This window comes from Falco rusticolus, chromosome 1 (assembly GCF_015220075.1).
Source record: "Falco rusticolus isolate bFalRus1 chromosome 1, bFalRus1.pri, whole genome shotgun sequence".
NCBI lineage: Eukaryota > Metazoa > Chordata > Aves > Falconiformes > Falconidae > Falco > Falco rusticolus.
Window position 1 is genome coordinate 58,689,173 of NC_051187.1, and position 12,609 is coordinate 58,701,781.

General features: G+C 46.4%; 1 protein-coding gene across 4 annotated transcripts in view; it reads right to left on the reverse strand.

The window, feature by feature from the left end:
* Positions 1–12,609, reverse strand: part of LEF1 (lymphoid enhancer binding factor 1) — a 70,770-nt gene that overhangs the window by 24,172 nt on the left and 33,989 nt on the right. For all 4 annotated transcript variants that reach the window (XM_037380866.1, XM_037380876.1, XM_037380893.1 and 1 more), the window contains exons 4-5: positions 5,144–5,276; positions 995–1,085 (exon numbers count right to left, since the gene is read on the reverse strand). In XM_037380866.1, coding sequence (XP_037236763.1) covers positions 995–1,085; positions 5,144–5,276 — 224 coding nt within the window. The remainder of the gene's footprint in view (positions 1–994; positions 1,086–5,143; positions 5,277–12,609) is intronic.

A 12,609-nucleotide genomic window follows, 5' to 3' on the forward strand; every position in this document is an offset into this window, starting at 1 on the left:
CCAGGAACTGCCTGGTGGTGGTGAAGTCAGCCCAATAAATGCAATAAATGGGGGCAGGGGGTAATAATATAAAAATAGAGAGTCAGATACTTCCATATTTTAGCTTGGTATCTGATAATCATTTGTTCCAAAAAGGTATGTGACACTTCCTGAAAGACTTGCCAGCAATACAGCGTTTCACAATCTTCTGCTCTCTACTTTCTCTGCCTGCTGTCATCTGGATCATGTCTCCCTCCCATAGACACATTAAAAAAAAAAACCAAAACCCCAAAAAATCTGCATCGCTTATTGCATGGGCACAGACTAGTCAAGATACAAACTGTAAAGTACTGAAATTGTTGCTGAGTTTTCTTATTTCTTTCTCCGACAGAGCTGAGGGCAAGTACCTATCTACCCCAAGCAGATATGAAGCATCCTGCTGAATTGATTACTCTGAAAATACCACGTGTTTCCTCCAAGAGGAAAATGACACTCTGAGTGGCGGAGAGAGATCCTGAGAGTGCCAGTATTAGCTAGAGCAGTGAAATCTCCCAATGGCAGAGGCTTCTCTCCATACAGAAGCTAAAAAGCAGCAGACTACGAAAGTTTGTTCTCCATTTGGGTGCAGTTTCAAGATTTCTCCCCACACACACACTTCAAAGTTCCTTCTTACCTCCCCTCCCCTTAGTAATTGCAATCTTGTTTATTAAAAATTTACATTTAATTCCTTGAGAACTGTTTTCTGCTATCTTTCCGAATGCCAAGAGCCACAAATCTGAGCCATAAGAAATATATAGACTTCAAAGTGAAATCTGCACACTTCAATTTCTGTAAGTGTTCAAAAACCAGATTCAATTCATTTCCAAGATCGCCATTTTTTGATCTTTTCAGCTAAAATAACATAGTAATTTCTTACTGCAGCCACATTCTTACTTTGTAAATGCTGCAATTGATTCAACAACAGTGAATGGCGTGAACATGCACCTTTGTCTGAAAAGAAGCTAAAAGATCTTACCAGCCAAGAGGTGGTGTTATCTGTCCAACCCCCCCTGGAGACAAGGGATAGAAGGTAGGGAGATCAGGAGCTGGAGGATGCCTGGACATGCCTGTTAAAGAGCACAGAAGAATGAATGACTTTCCCCCTCAAAATACTACACGTGAGCTACAGTTCACAGCTAACACAGCCAATGCTACAATGGAATTAGTGTTCTGGATAAGAAATAACCACCTTCTTGGTTAGCATTAAAAGCAAAAGGCTACCCATGCCACCTTTATAAATGATAAATTGCACATGATATTGCAATTCAAAGGGAAATACTGGAAAAAACAAAGTGGAAGGAGCACATAACTGTACAGGTAAGGACCCCTGCAAGTTTAGATCTTCTGTAAAGCGCGTTAGGCAATACTGTCCTCTCAATGGTTTCACCAAACCCGATCAAATCCTAAGGACCTCTTCTAACACTGCATGAAACAAGAGGAAAATAAGGCGTTGTCAAAGAGGCACTACAGTAGAGCTATTAGATTAGGTAAATTGCTACTCGTACATTTTCATGGGCTCCCTTATGGATTCACAGATTTTGGAAACTTGCTACCACAGAGGATCAGTGGTTAATTAAGAATAATTTTCAGGCCTGTATTGGTCACACTTGATATGATTCATTTGGCTTCCAATTGTCACTCCAGCTCCAACTAAGCTCTTCATCAAGTTGACTCCTGTGGGCTCCAAGGTCAATCTGTTTTGCATGGTAGTATTTCATGGAAAAATAAGAGCCCCATCAGGAATGATCCATCAGCTCACATTCCCCAGAACACAGAGTCCTACAACTGCAAGAATCACCTCAAGATTAAAGCTAATCCTCGTCCCAAAAGGGTCTGTGGTCTCCATTCTTCACCTAAACCTTGTGCCCCCAGGAGACATGGAATTATGGTTGCAGAGGCCACAAAGACATCGGTTTATTTAAATGTGTTTGGGGAAGAGGGGGCTGAAGCAGAAGGAATTGTTAAGTCTACTTCACATGTTAAATCAGCTCCTTTAAAGGGGTATTAAATATTTATGTGGTGACGCTCCAAAGGTCCAAGACTGAATGTGTGCGCTACCTTGAGACGTGGTTTATAGATTGATGCCAGTGATTTATCCCCCCTGCCCCCCCAGTTTGTATTTTAATCTACTGAATTTAATTACAAGATTTGAAGAACATCTTTCAGGACTATGTACAGGAAAAGACAGACAACAATACTGGTGGTGTTACTGTCTCAAAAAAGGTAAATTCTCAGACTTGGGACCGCAATCTGAGTGAGGATCAAATTTCTGGCTAGTTGTCTTTTCAAAGGTGTAAAACAGCTGGTGGCTGACAAGAGAGGGAACACTTTATATACCCCAGGGTTTTAATGTGAGAGGGAATGCTCTTCCAGAGCAGCTGGAAAAAAAACAACAAAACAAAACAACAACCAACCAAAGGTGAAAAACAAGCCCAGCATCTCATCTCTCTCATCTCTGGTGATGGTTGATGCTCCTGGGAGTGACAGCACGACCTTGCCCCTGCCAGACCAAGTTCTGCACAAGGAACCGGGACACTCCTTCCACAAAATCCGCATTTCTGACCAACAGAGACAACGCTGCTGTCCCTGCACTAATGCACAGTGGTTATCACTAGTCCAAAGCTTCTGGACCCTGATGGGGGGCTACTAGACACCTAATGGCCAGCAGGAACACGCACAGCTACCATACAGCCAGTGCTCTCCAAAGCAAGTTCTTGCTCCTGAGAGGGTTAAGGGAAGGAAAGAAAGAAAGAGAAGAAAAAAAAACAAAGGAGAGGAAGTGACTGACTTTATCAAGGTGGTGATTGTGTCTCCTTCCCAAAGTGCCTGGGGTGCAAGACGCAGCACTGCAGGCAAGCTGCTGTGGACACCCCTGTCGGGGGATTTTGGTGGGAGGAGGGCACCTTGGCCCTGGCATCAGGGCTGGGGTGCCAGGGCAGTGCCTTGTTCCAAATCCACGGTGGGAGGCAAGGACAGAAACAATGGTTGGAGGCGTTTGGCAGAGGACTTGATGGAAAAAAAAAATAAATCCTCTCTTCACAGCAACTGCATGGGCCACTTCACTGGGGCTGCTCCCACATGCCAGCGGCACCGAAACAGGGAGTATAGAAAGACCACACACATAAAGGAGACTGTCACAGCCAAAACCAGAAGTCTGTATTATCCATCCCCATCTTCACCAGACACTAAGCAAAGAGATCGAGAGCCCTTTCAGGAACACGGGGGGGACATGAGCTCTGCACCAGAGATGCCCCTGGTTGCCCCCTGGCAGAGCCCCTGGCCAGGCTAGTGCTTGGAGATGGCGATGTGAGTGGTGGGATGCACTGGGGCTGGACAGGAGAGGGGGCGAGAAAAGGCAGAAGGGACAATGGGCAGCAGAAACAACAAACTAGATGTTTGGTTTGGGTCTGCAGGACAGGAATACAAAAATAACCTAGGGGTAAAGGCAAAGAAGGAGTGCAGGAGGGCAAACCTATCATGCGGCAAGAGGTTTTCACTTAAGGTCATGAACTGCAGCAGCAGGGTGTGCCCCAGCCGTTGCAGCCAGCTTGCACAAGAAGTGGAAACCCCATTCTCTAACTGGTGGCACCACTGGGATTTCAAGGAATGAATGTGAATATCCTTCTCCTGGGCACTGATGCAAAGGAGGAAGACAAATGAGGACAGGAGGTCTCCATTTGCTTCTTCCAACTCTGAAAAAGATATTATACCTGTATTTACAGGCCAGGCTTTCCAGGCAGAGTGCTTTTTGTATTCCCCCTCCCTAAAAAAAAAACAACAACCAACTAATCAGCAAAGAGCAAAAAACCACACAGAGCCACAGGGCCATGGAATTTTCTGGATGTAGCCCATGTTATTATCTGTGTAGCAAGGCCAAAAAAAAATCTAGGCATTCAGGGCAAGTCAGAACTAAGAAAGGTCTCTCTCCCTGAACGATGGTGGCTAGACACCTCTCCAGATAAATGGGACAACTGTGCCCATGGATGTGTGCCCAGGTAAAGCAGAGTTTCACGATCTTGTCAATTAGGTGTCACACCACATGGTGGGACATGCGAGGGCAGAAAACAGCAGGGAAAGGCACCCTCCAGGACCAGCCCCAGCACAGACAGACTTCACGACCACACACAGATGTCCTGACTACAGTGAACGCCTTTGTACACCCTCTGCTCCCTCTGCTTCCCTCGTCGTCACCAGCTCTCCCATGCAGGCTTCTCCTTCTCAGGCACTTACACAAACCCAGGCTCAGACCTGTGCCGGCCAGGGTCAGTCCTCCCCTTGCACCACCCCAACCACCATCACATCCCCCCCAGCTCCTGCATTTCAATGCAACCAAGCACACCCTCCCCAGGAAACCCCCAGCTTTGCTGGGGCACTGGTCAAGTACTCTCGGCACAGGCTGGGCTCAGCACCTCACAGGTTGTTCCCTCTTCCCTGGCAGCCCGCAGACTGACCAGGAGGGTGCTGGTGTGATGTTCCCAGATGAGGATCTGGGGGGCTGCTTTTGTTTGAAGGAGTCCTAGGGGTGCAGAGAAAACTGACCCCCATGACTCAGACATCTAAAACTATGCATTCTGCAGAAGGCAGCCGGCACGAGAAGGTTAAACAAAATGTCATGTTTGCAAAGCCTTAACTTGCACAGGCTCAAAACTGTATTTTATGGGCTATGCTTCTGTTATGCCAACTGACATATGGAAGAATTCAGACAGCCAGGATACAAGGACATAAAATACAATTTTCAGTAAAAGGGGGAAAGGAAAAGTTTCAATAACACCACTGCTGAAGTACTTTTCCCCTGGTTTTGAGAAGGTGAGGGATGATTGCTGTTTCTGCGTGCTACAAGCCTTGGGCCCCACAGGGGACGGCGAGGACTGGCTGCTGCTTACTGAAATTTTAAAAGATTTTGACGAGTAAAGCACGCCCAAATTATCACATTAGAAAGAGCATGAGGATTTAAACAGCCAAGTTAAATACCAGCATCATGGCAGAATGACCATCTCTGAAAGCAGGCATGCATGCCTGGAACCCACCCTCTAAATCTAAAATATTACAAATAAAGCTCTATCAGCAGCACAGGGGGCACCAGCACTGCTCTGCATCCCCACCATGCTGGGATGGACGGGCTCACCTTGCTTGGAGTTGACGTCTGAGGGGATGTGAGATGGGTGCGACCCTGGGGAAAAGTGCTCATCGCTGTAAGTGATAAGGGGGGTGAGGGGGTGAACCGCATGAGAAGGCTGTACCACTGGCACCTTGTTTGACTGCAAGAGAAGAAAAAAAAATAAAATAAGTGTTAGCAAGGTGGGGCTTCTGCATTTAAAAAAATAAATCTAAAAACCCCAACATTTCCGAAATGCAATTTTTACATATTTGCACTACCGAAGGGAGAGGAACAGATAGACAGACATGACATTGGGCCTGGTGGATGGCAACCAGGTTTTCTGCCAGAATTGGCATCCTTGAATCACTGATGCCTGAGGAGGGATGTGGGCGTTGAGGAAATGAGTGGGGGACAGGAATAGGAGGAAAGGCATCTGGGAAATACAGAGATGGGGCCAGAAAAGCAGTGGCTGGAAAGGCTGAAGGGCAGGACCGCCACCACACCGGGCTGGCAGGCACTGCGCACCAAGGGCTGTATCCAAAGTATGGCAGAGCCAGCAGCAACGCTGAAGAAACCCTTCAGTTACAGGATAGAATTAAAAAAAAAAAATAAAAGGTTTAAAGTGTATGTTTGCCACATCTCCAGCCTTAAGAACATCACAACTTTCACTGAGTTCAGTCTTCCTCTCCATTGCTCTCCTGCATGGCTGTGGCGTTGCAGTGGTGGGGACAGGCTGTGCCTCCCCACCCCTCCATTGCCACAAGGAATGGTGGGTTTTTTCCCTTGCAATTTTACAAACTCTGGTTGAAATCTCGTTATTTGTGTAGTACGCAACTGAAAAACACCCTTAAAAGCCTAATTTGACATATAAGCAGTTGGCAGTGGCCTGAAATCAAAGTGCTTATAAATACCCGAGAGGATCCCAAAATGGGTGCTGTAAGGCAATGCCCATGCAGGACAAGATGCACGCTTCTCATCAGGCTTCCTGCTGAGGCACAGGGGAGGGAGGGGACACTCAGCATGATGGCAGGACACCCCCCAAAATCACACTCGTGGATCAAGGCTGCAAGACAATGGGATTCATCTGCCCTGACAAAATGCTGGTTGAAACACAAGCTGCTCTTCCCGTGGCAGGACGAGCTGTAGCAATGATGCCAGCGTGTAACAGGCACTCCTCATTTGTATCCCACCACGATACCCTGCCCCTTAGCAAAAATACTTATGGTGCAAACAGGATTTTAATAATTTTTTTAAAAAAAATAAGGCAAAACATTAACTGTCCTTCAGACAGAAATACCGATAAAACTCAGCAAGGAAAGTCTGCCAAATATAAGGAACTAAGAAAAAAATAAAATAAATAAAAAAAAGGAGTTCAATGAAATTAATTTTCTTTGAGTTCACTATTGAAATCCCAGCACAAACACGTTAGGACAATACTCCAAGTACAAACTCAGGATTTCTCTGGACTTCTGGAAGCAGAAGGGTTATTGAATGGACAACTCAATTTATTGTTAAGGCCGGTAGGAGTGGAGGAAAGGGAGCAAACGGGAACCAGTGCAGCATTTTCTGCTTGCCTTGTTTCCAGAGCACCACCTTAAGGAACTTGCATTAGTAGGCAGTATCTTCTTAATGTCTGACCTATCCCTCCAGTCATATAGCTCAGAATCTGGTGCCATGAATTTTTGCTAAATTATGCTATCCTTGCTCTCCTCTTAATTTTATGGTTTTCAACACAGATTTGCTTTCCTGTGGGAAAGAGATAAGAACCTGAGGATTTTAATTTAAGCTTCGGCCTTGTCTTATATTTTGCAAGATGGAGAGAGAAAGCAGCGCTAGTAGGTGTTTTAAAGCCAACAAGCATTAGGTCCATTTTTGTGACCAAATAATAAAAGCAATATGAATTCTCAATAATATCTATGAGCTGGGTTGTAAAGGGGATAGCTCAAACTGCTATTCATCTTCCCTGGCTGTATAAATTAAACAAAAAACAGATGCCAACAAATTTCAGATGATTTACAAATCGGGCCTCAGTCTTTAGCCACGAGACTTGTGGGCCAGCCCACCATTCAGCAATTGCTTTATCAACAATAAACTGTATATTATGAATAAAGATCAAGCAATAAATGTATTTAGGTCACACACAGAGCTGCTAATCAGCATTAATTTCTCAAAATTTAGTAATTAACATTTTGTATTATACTGAGTGTAATTGTCATGCACACCCCTGGTATCAGGGTTACTTGCTTTCAGAAATCACTCATTTGTACCTCAAGAAAGCCAGCCCCTGTGCTCCCTCACTCTCCAGCACCCTGCAGATTTTATTTTATTTTCTAGTTCTCGGCACCTTATCCCCTAAGCCCACAGCAGCAGCTTTCAATGGGCGACGGAACCTTGAGAAGTCATGAGAAAAGCAAACCGCTTGTCAGCAGGCTTAAAATTAACATATAAACGGGCTGTATCTCCATTAAGAGCATTTGGGGGTCTGCAGAGCCAGAAACTGGAAAAAAAAAAAAAAAAAAAAAAAAAAAAAAGAAGAAACAGTAACAATAAATAATAATAATGAGCATAATTATAATGATAATAATAAAACAATTAATAATAATAATGCTCTCGGGCCTGGCTGAGACCTCCCTAACACTGCTTTGGGAGGGCTTATGGAGCTCTGGCTTCTAAATCCTGCTGGGCACCCAGGCGTGCCACTAGACAGGGGCTTGGTGGGCACAAGTTGTGCCTTCCCATCCCCTACAGCCCCACCACCAAGGTAACCACAGGGACTGACAGGGAGAAACCACACACAAAATACAGTTTTGAGCCTGATAGCAGATTTTCCAAAAGCCCTATGGAGCAAGTAGGTTCTGCTATGGCACCTGCACTACAAGTCGACCCAGATGGGTTACCTGGGCCGTCCTCCCAGAGCAGGTTCAGGGCAGGAGACCAAGATCTCATATGCAGAGCTGGATGCCCCTCTCACCGCCCTCGCAATCTTCCCAACCCCAGGCTGGGATGAGTGGAGGAGCAGACCGGCCCCACACACTCCAGCCAGTTCCACAGATGCTGGCCTGCACCCTTCGCCTGGGGGTATCTGGACGGGAGACGATGCTGAAGCCCCTTCCACTGTGTACTGCTCGCAGCAGGCATTACAGCTCCAAAGGCTTTTCAGGGCTGCAGGACATGGCCGAAGTCCTATCTCATGCTGAGGTACCAGACAGCGCTGATTAGACTCCTCCTACCGCAGCCCAGTGTCTTTGCCCATAGGCTTCCTCCTCCTCCCAAAACCAGGGCATCCTTCCTGCATTTCCCTCCCCAAATCCTCTGAAGATGGTGCATACAGCTGCAGAAACACTGGAGTGACTGACAGAGACCTGGACACAGTGACCGCCGCCCTGGGTCAACACGACGTCCATGCAGGGGGAACTCTGTCCCCCGTGACTCAGCACTGCCAACTCAGCCAGCAACCGCCACAGCTCTCCGCGGCACACCGGTGACGTTTACGTCTCATATAGGCACGGTTTGGAGAGCACCTTTTCTCCTCAACACAACCTTAAAATCTTCTCCTGCAAAACCCAATCAGTCCACACACCTTCAACGAGACAATTACATAATTACCCATCGTCCTACAGGAGGTTCTTCAATATTTCAGTACAGAAACGATGCTTACCCACCCACCAAAACATAATTTGATCTAAGCTGGTACCTAAATAGCACCTAGAAACAATAAAGCAGATGAGGATGCAATTCTCATTTCCAAGACAATCTGAAGAAGTTGGATGTTTGTTGAAATGGTTCTTAACATGGCTCTGACGTAGCATACATAGTGTACTACCACATCACATCAGTTTAGTCACCTGCATTAAACTCTGGGCCCAAGCTTCTTCACACAACCTGTAAAGTAAAGGAAACTGAATATATAGCCTCACTCAAGATCTGCAATTTGGAAAAAAATAAACAATTAAAAATGAGGACCTGTGGTTTACAATCATGAAGACCTTCCCTTATACTTCAGGGCATCTTGTCATGCACAGCATAACCTGTTATGAGCATTATGGGTTAACAGCAAAGGAACACCTGCACCTGCTGGCCTGTGGACACGGACACCCAGCTGTGCCCCACGGAACCCAGCTCAAAGAGACACTCGCTTCTGAGTGAGCAAACCTTGGTGGCCTCCTTGGAGGCTGCTGGCCCACCAGGTCTCCAGTCCTAACGCAAAGTCTTGCAGCACAGCCGATGGCAGCATCCTTTGGGAACTGGCCTTACACTCACGGGACCTCTTCCCTGCCCTCCTTGGGTCATTTCTGCTGCTTGGACATTTGCTCACCAGGTTGGGCCTTCACAGTCGGTATATTTTACTTCTCCTGAGCATCTGCTCAGGCTAAGGTGAGGCAGTGCAGGCAGGGGATGGTCCCCTAAAGGGACACCAACAGGGCAAACAGGCAGAGTTGGGAGAATATACATGTACTGGAAACAGCAGGAGCCAAATTAATTGGCCAGCCAGTGCTATGAGGAGGCTGCTATTCGGTTTTATGATGGGCCTGAAAAACCCCCACCCAAAATCCCTAATATAATGATGGTGGAGAAAGGGTAAGAGCTGACAGGGAAGAAGATCCTGACCCAGCAGTAGGCATTACCCAGTAGGAGCTTCGCTCTGCACTGGACGTTGGTTTAAAACAATTGCTGTGTCAAAGTAATGCAGGAACAACTGCACAAGTCAGTGCAAGAGCAAACGTTTCCCTTGCGAACAGCAGTCACAGTCTGCAAGAGGTAAGGCTTGAACTGTAATCAAGGCACTTTGGCAGGACAAAGATGGGGGGAAGAAATCCCCCAGCCATGGCACTGGTACAGCTGCTGCCACGCAGCTGGGCGATCCCTGCAAGTGCTCTGCACTGGCGATGCCGTATGTGTAGTCACAGAGTTACTCACCATTTTAAACAAGCGCCTGTCCTCTCATCTGAGGAGTACACTTTGAGACAGTTTAAATTAATATCCAGTGAGCTAGTGGTGAAACACAGCATCTCTGATTTGGTCTGAATCCATGAAGCTTTCCCTCATTTTTGAAATGCTTCTGAAGTAAAGCAAGACTACCAGAAAAAAAGCCAACAATCACACAAGCCCTCCCCGAACAGCTAGTTAATGCTTAATGAAGGCCTGCACCTGTAAGGTATCCTATATGCAACAAGTGTGCAAAAACTATAAAAAGCCTGAGACAGCCATGGCAAAAATGCCTGTAGGTCAGCACTGGGCGAGGCAGGCGGCTAGGAGCTCCCACTGGAGCTGGGGGGACCATTTGTTCCAGCTGCTGCACAGAGAAAGATATTAAATTAACGACCCTTCAAAGAATGCGCATCTACAAAGGAGGACAGGCAGGGAGGTTCGGAGAGAACTGCGAGCAAGTGAGCTCCTGCACCCAAGATGCAAACATCCCTGAGTCAACACTCAAAGCAGTGCTCAGTTGTTGGGGTTTTTTTGTTTGTTTTTCCTCTATCTTTAAACACAAAGCTGCTTCTAAAATGCCGAGAAAGGCCCCAGCCTGTCTACTTTTCCTCTCCTGTCAACAAGTTGTGTGCTGGGCACAGGCACTAGCAGATGGTCTTCTCAATTCAAACTAAAATAAACCAATTAAAAAAATCCAACCCAAAAGTTAAGGATGGGGAAATGGATGCATTCACTTTTGGTCCTAGAAGAGAGGGTAATTTAAAAAATACATGGCTTCAAGTTTTTGACAGCAAATATTAAATTCAGGGGGGAAACACAGTAACAGATAGCTCCTCAAAAAAACCCAAACACTTCCACTGTTGCTACAGCAGTACCCCAAAATAAAAGGACCATTGATTTGTTGGAGGATTTGAGGATACCTTGACCTGAAGAGACAGGAAAAATCCATGCCCTTTTCAGCCTATTTAATTTCTAGTTTCTAGAGCCCTGAAATCATCCTCAGGCAGAAGGTTTTAGCAAACCCAGAAGACAGCCATTTCAGTTGTCCTCTCAAAATAGCAGTAGCATTTTAATGGCTAAACTAACTCTGCATTTATGCCTTTGCTGACCAGCTGTTGCAATAAAAATGCAAGACCAAGAAGCACGCAGTTTTACAGCAATGACAAAACCAGGCTCATGTCCAGTTTCATCACGGACAAGCATAGGGGGACCAGAGATGGAAGAAGGAGAGGTAACACTAAGGTGTTTTGGCCAGAACTGGTTACCAACAGATAAATCTCAGCAACACCAGCAATAACTGCACAATTTGCCCCCTCCCTGGGAGCTCTCACACAATCCCTTTCCACAGACAACTTTGCAGAGATGCAGCAAGCTTGATGTATCGAGAGCTCAAGTTACTCTCCCCCCATCCCCAAATCATTTATTTAGAGCAATAGGTTTATGTCCAAAGCCAACCTCCTCCTAGGCTTTTGACAGCAGAGATCATTTTATGCTTAATTTTCAAAACCTCCAATCCTTAGACGGTACAGTTGGGAAAATGACACAGCAGGTATGGGGGTGGTGGATTTGTAACCTTACTTTTAGCCTCACCTGAAGCTAAAAGGAGCAGCAATGGGAAAGCATGCCCACAGGAACACCCTGCTCACAGGAAACAGGGGCTTAGGAATATTGTGGTTTATGAAAGCCAAATAAAAAAGGCGCAGTCTTTCTGTCTTGCTTCACAACCCAGCAACGGGAGGCCATTTATCTCACTGACCTTTTGTGCTTACAAGCAGTGGGGGTGATACCCCAGTGACTCACATCACAGTACAGAGGCAAAAGTGAGATGCTGCATCCACTCCAATGCAAAGCTTTACGGCTTTGCCGCTGCTAACACTTATTCAAAGAACAAACCCAGAATCAAAATCACATGTTTCAGGGGGTAAACTGATGGCTTGCCAAGGTCAGAAATTAAAAATCTGCCTGGTCCCCTTTTTCCTCACATACTGTACTCCAGTGCTTTGCCACGTAATTAAGTTGTATTTAGTGCTGGGAGCCAGGGAAGAGCAGAACAAGAAAGTTACTTTAAGTCAGTCATTGCAAGCTTCCCCTCCTCCCCAGGGCATGTTTCATCAGGCAATGGTAGAGCCACAGCATCCCAGGAGACCCTTGGGAGAAGGAGAGAAGCAGCTTCTAGCACACCAGCAGACAAAGGAGGCACCCAGGATCCTTGCTAGAGCTTCCCGTGGTTATTCACGAGCAAGAAAAGTTTGTGCCATTTTCCAAGTCCCACACCGCCTTTCTTTTTGGGAAGCCCAGCAGCAAGCAGCTGCGGCTGCAATGCATGGGAAAGGCAGCTTCACAGCCAATGGTGCTGTGCCATGGTCTGCAGGCACGCAGAATCAGCACCTGAAGCAAAGGGGGTGTCACGGTGGGAAATGCAGGCAACGTACAAGGACAGGCAAGAGGAGTCTGAGCAAACCACTCTGCCCGAAGGGTCGGTGTGCAGTAAAAACTTCCGTGCAACAGCCAGGGGAGCATTGCAAAGAAAAGAGTACATGCAATTTGATAAAGCCTAGAATAAG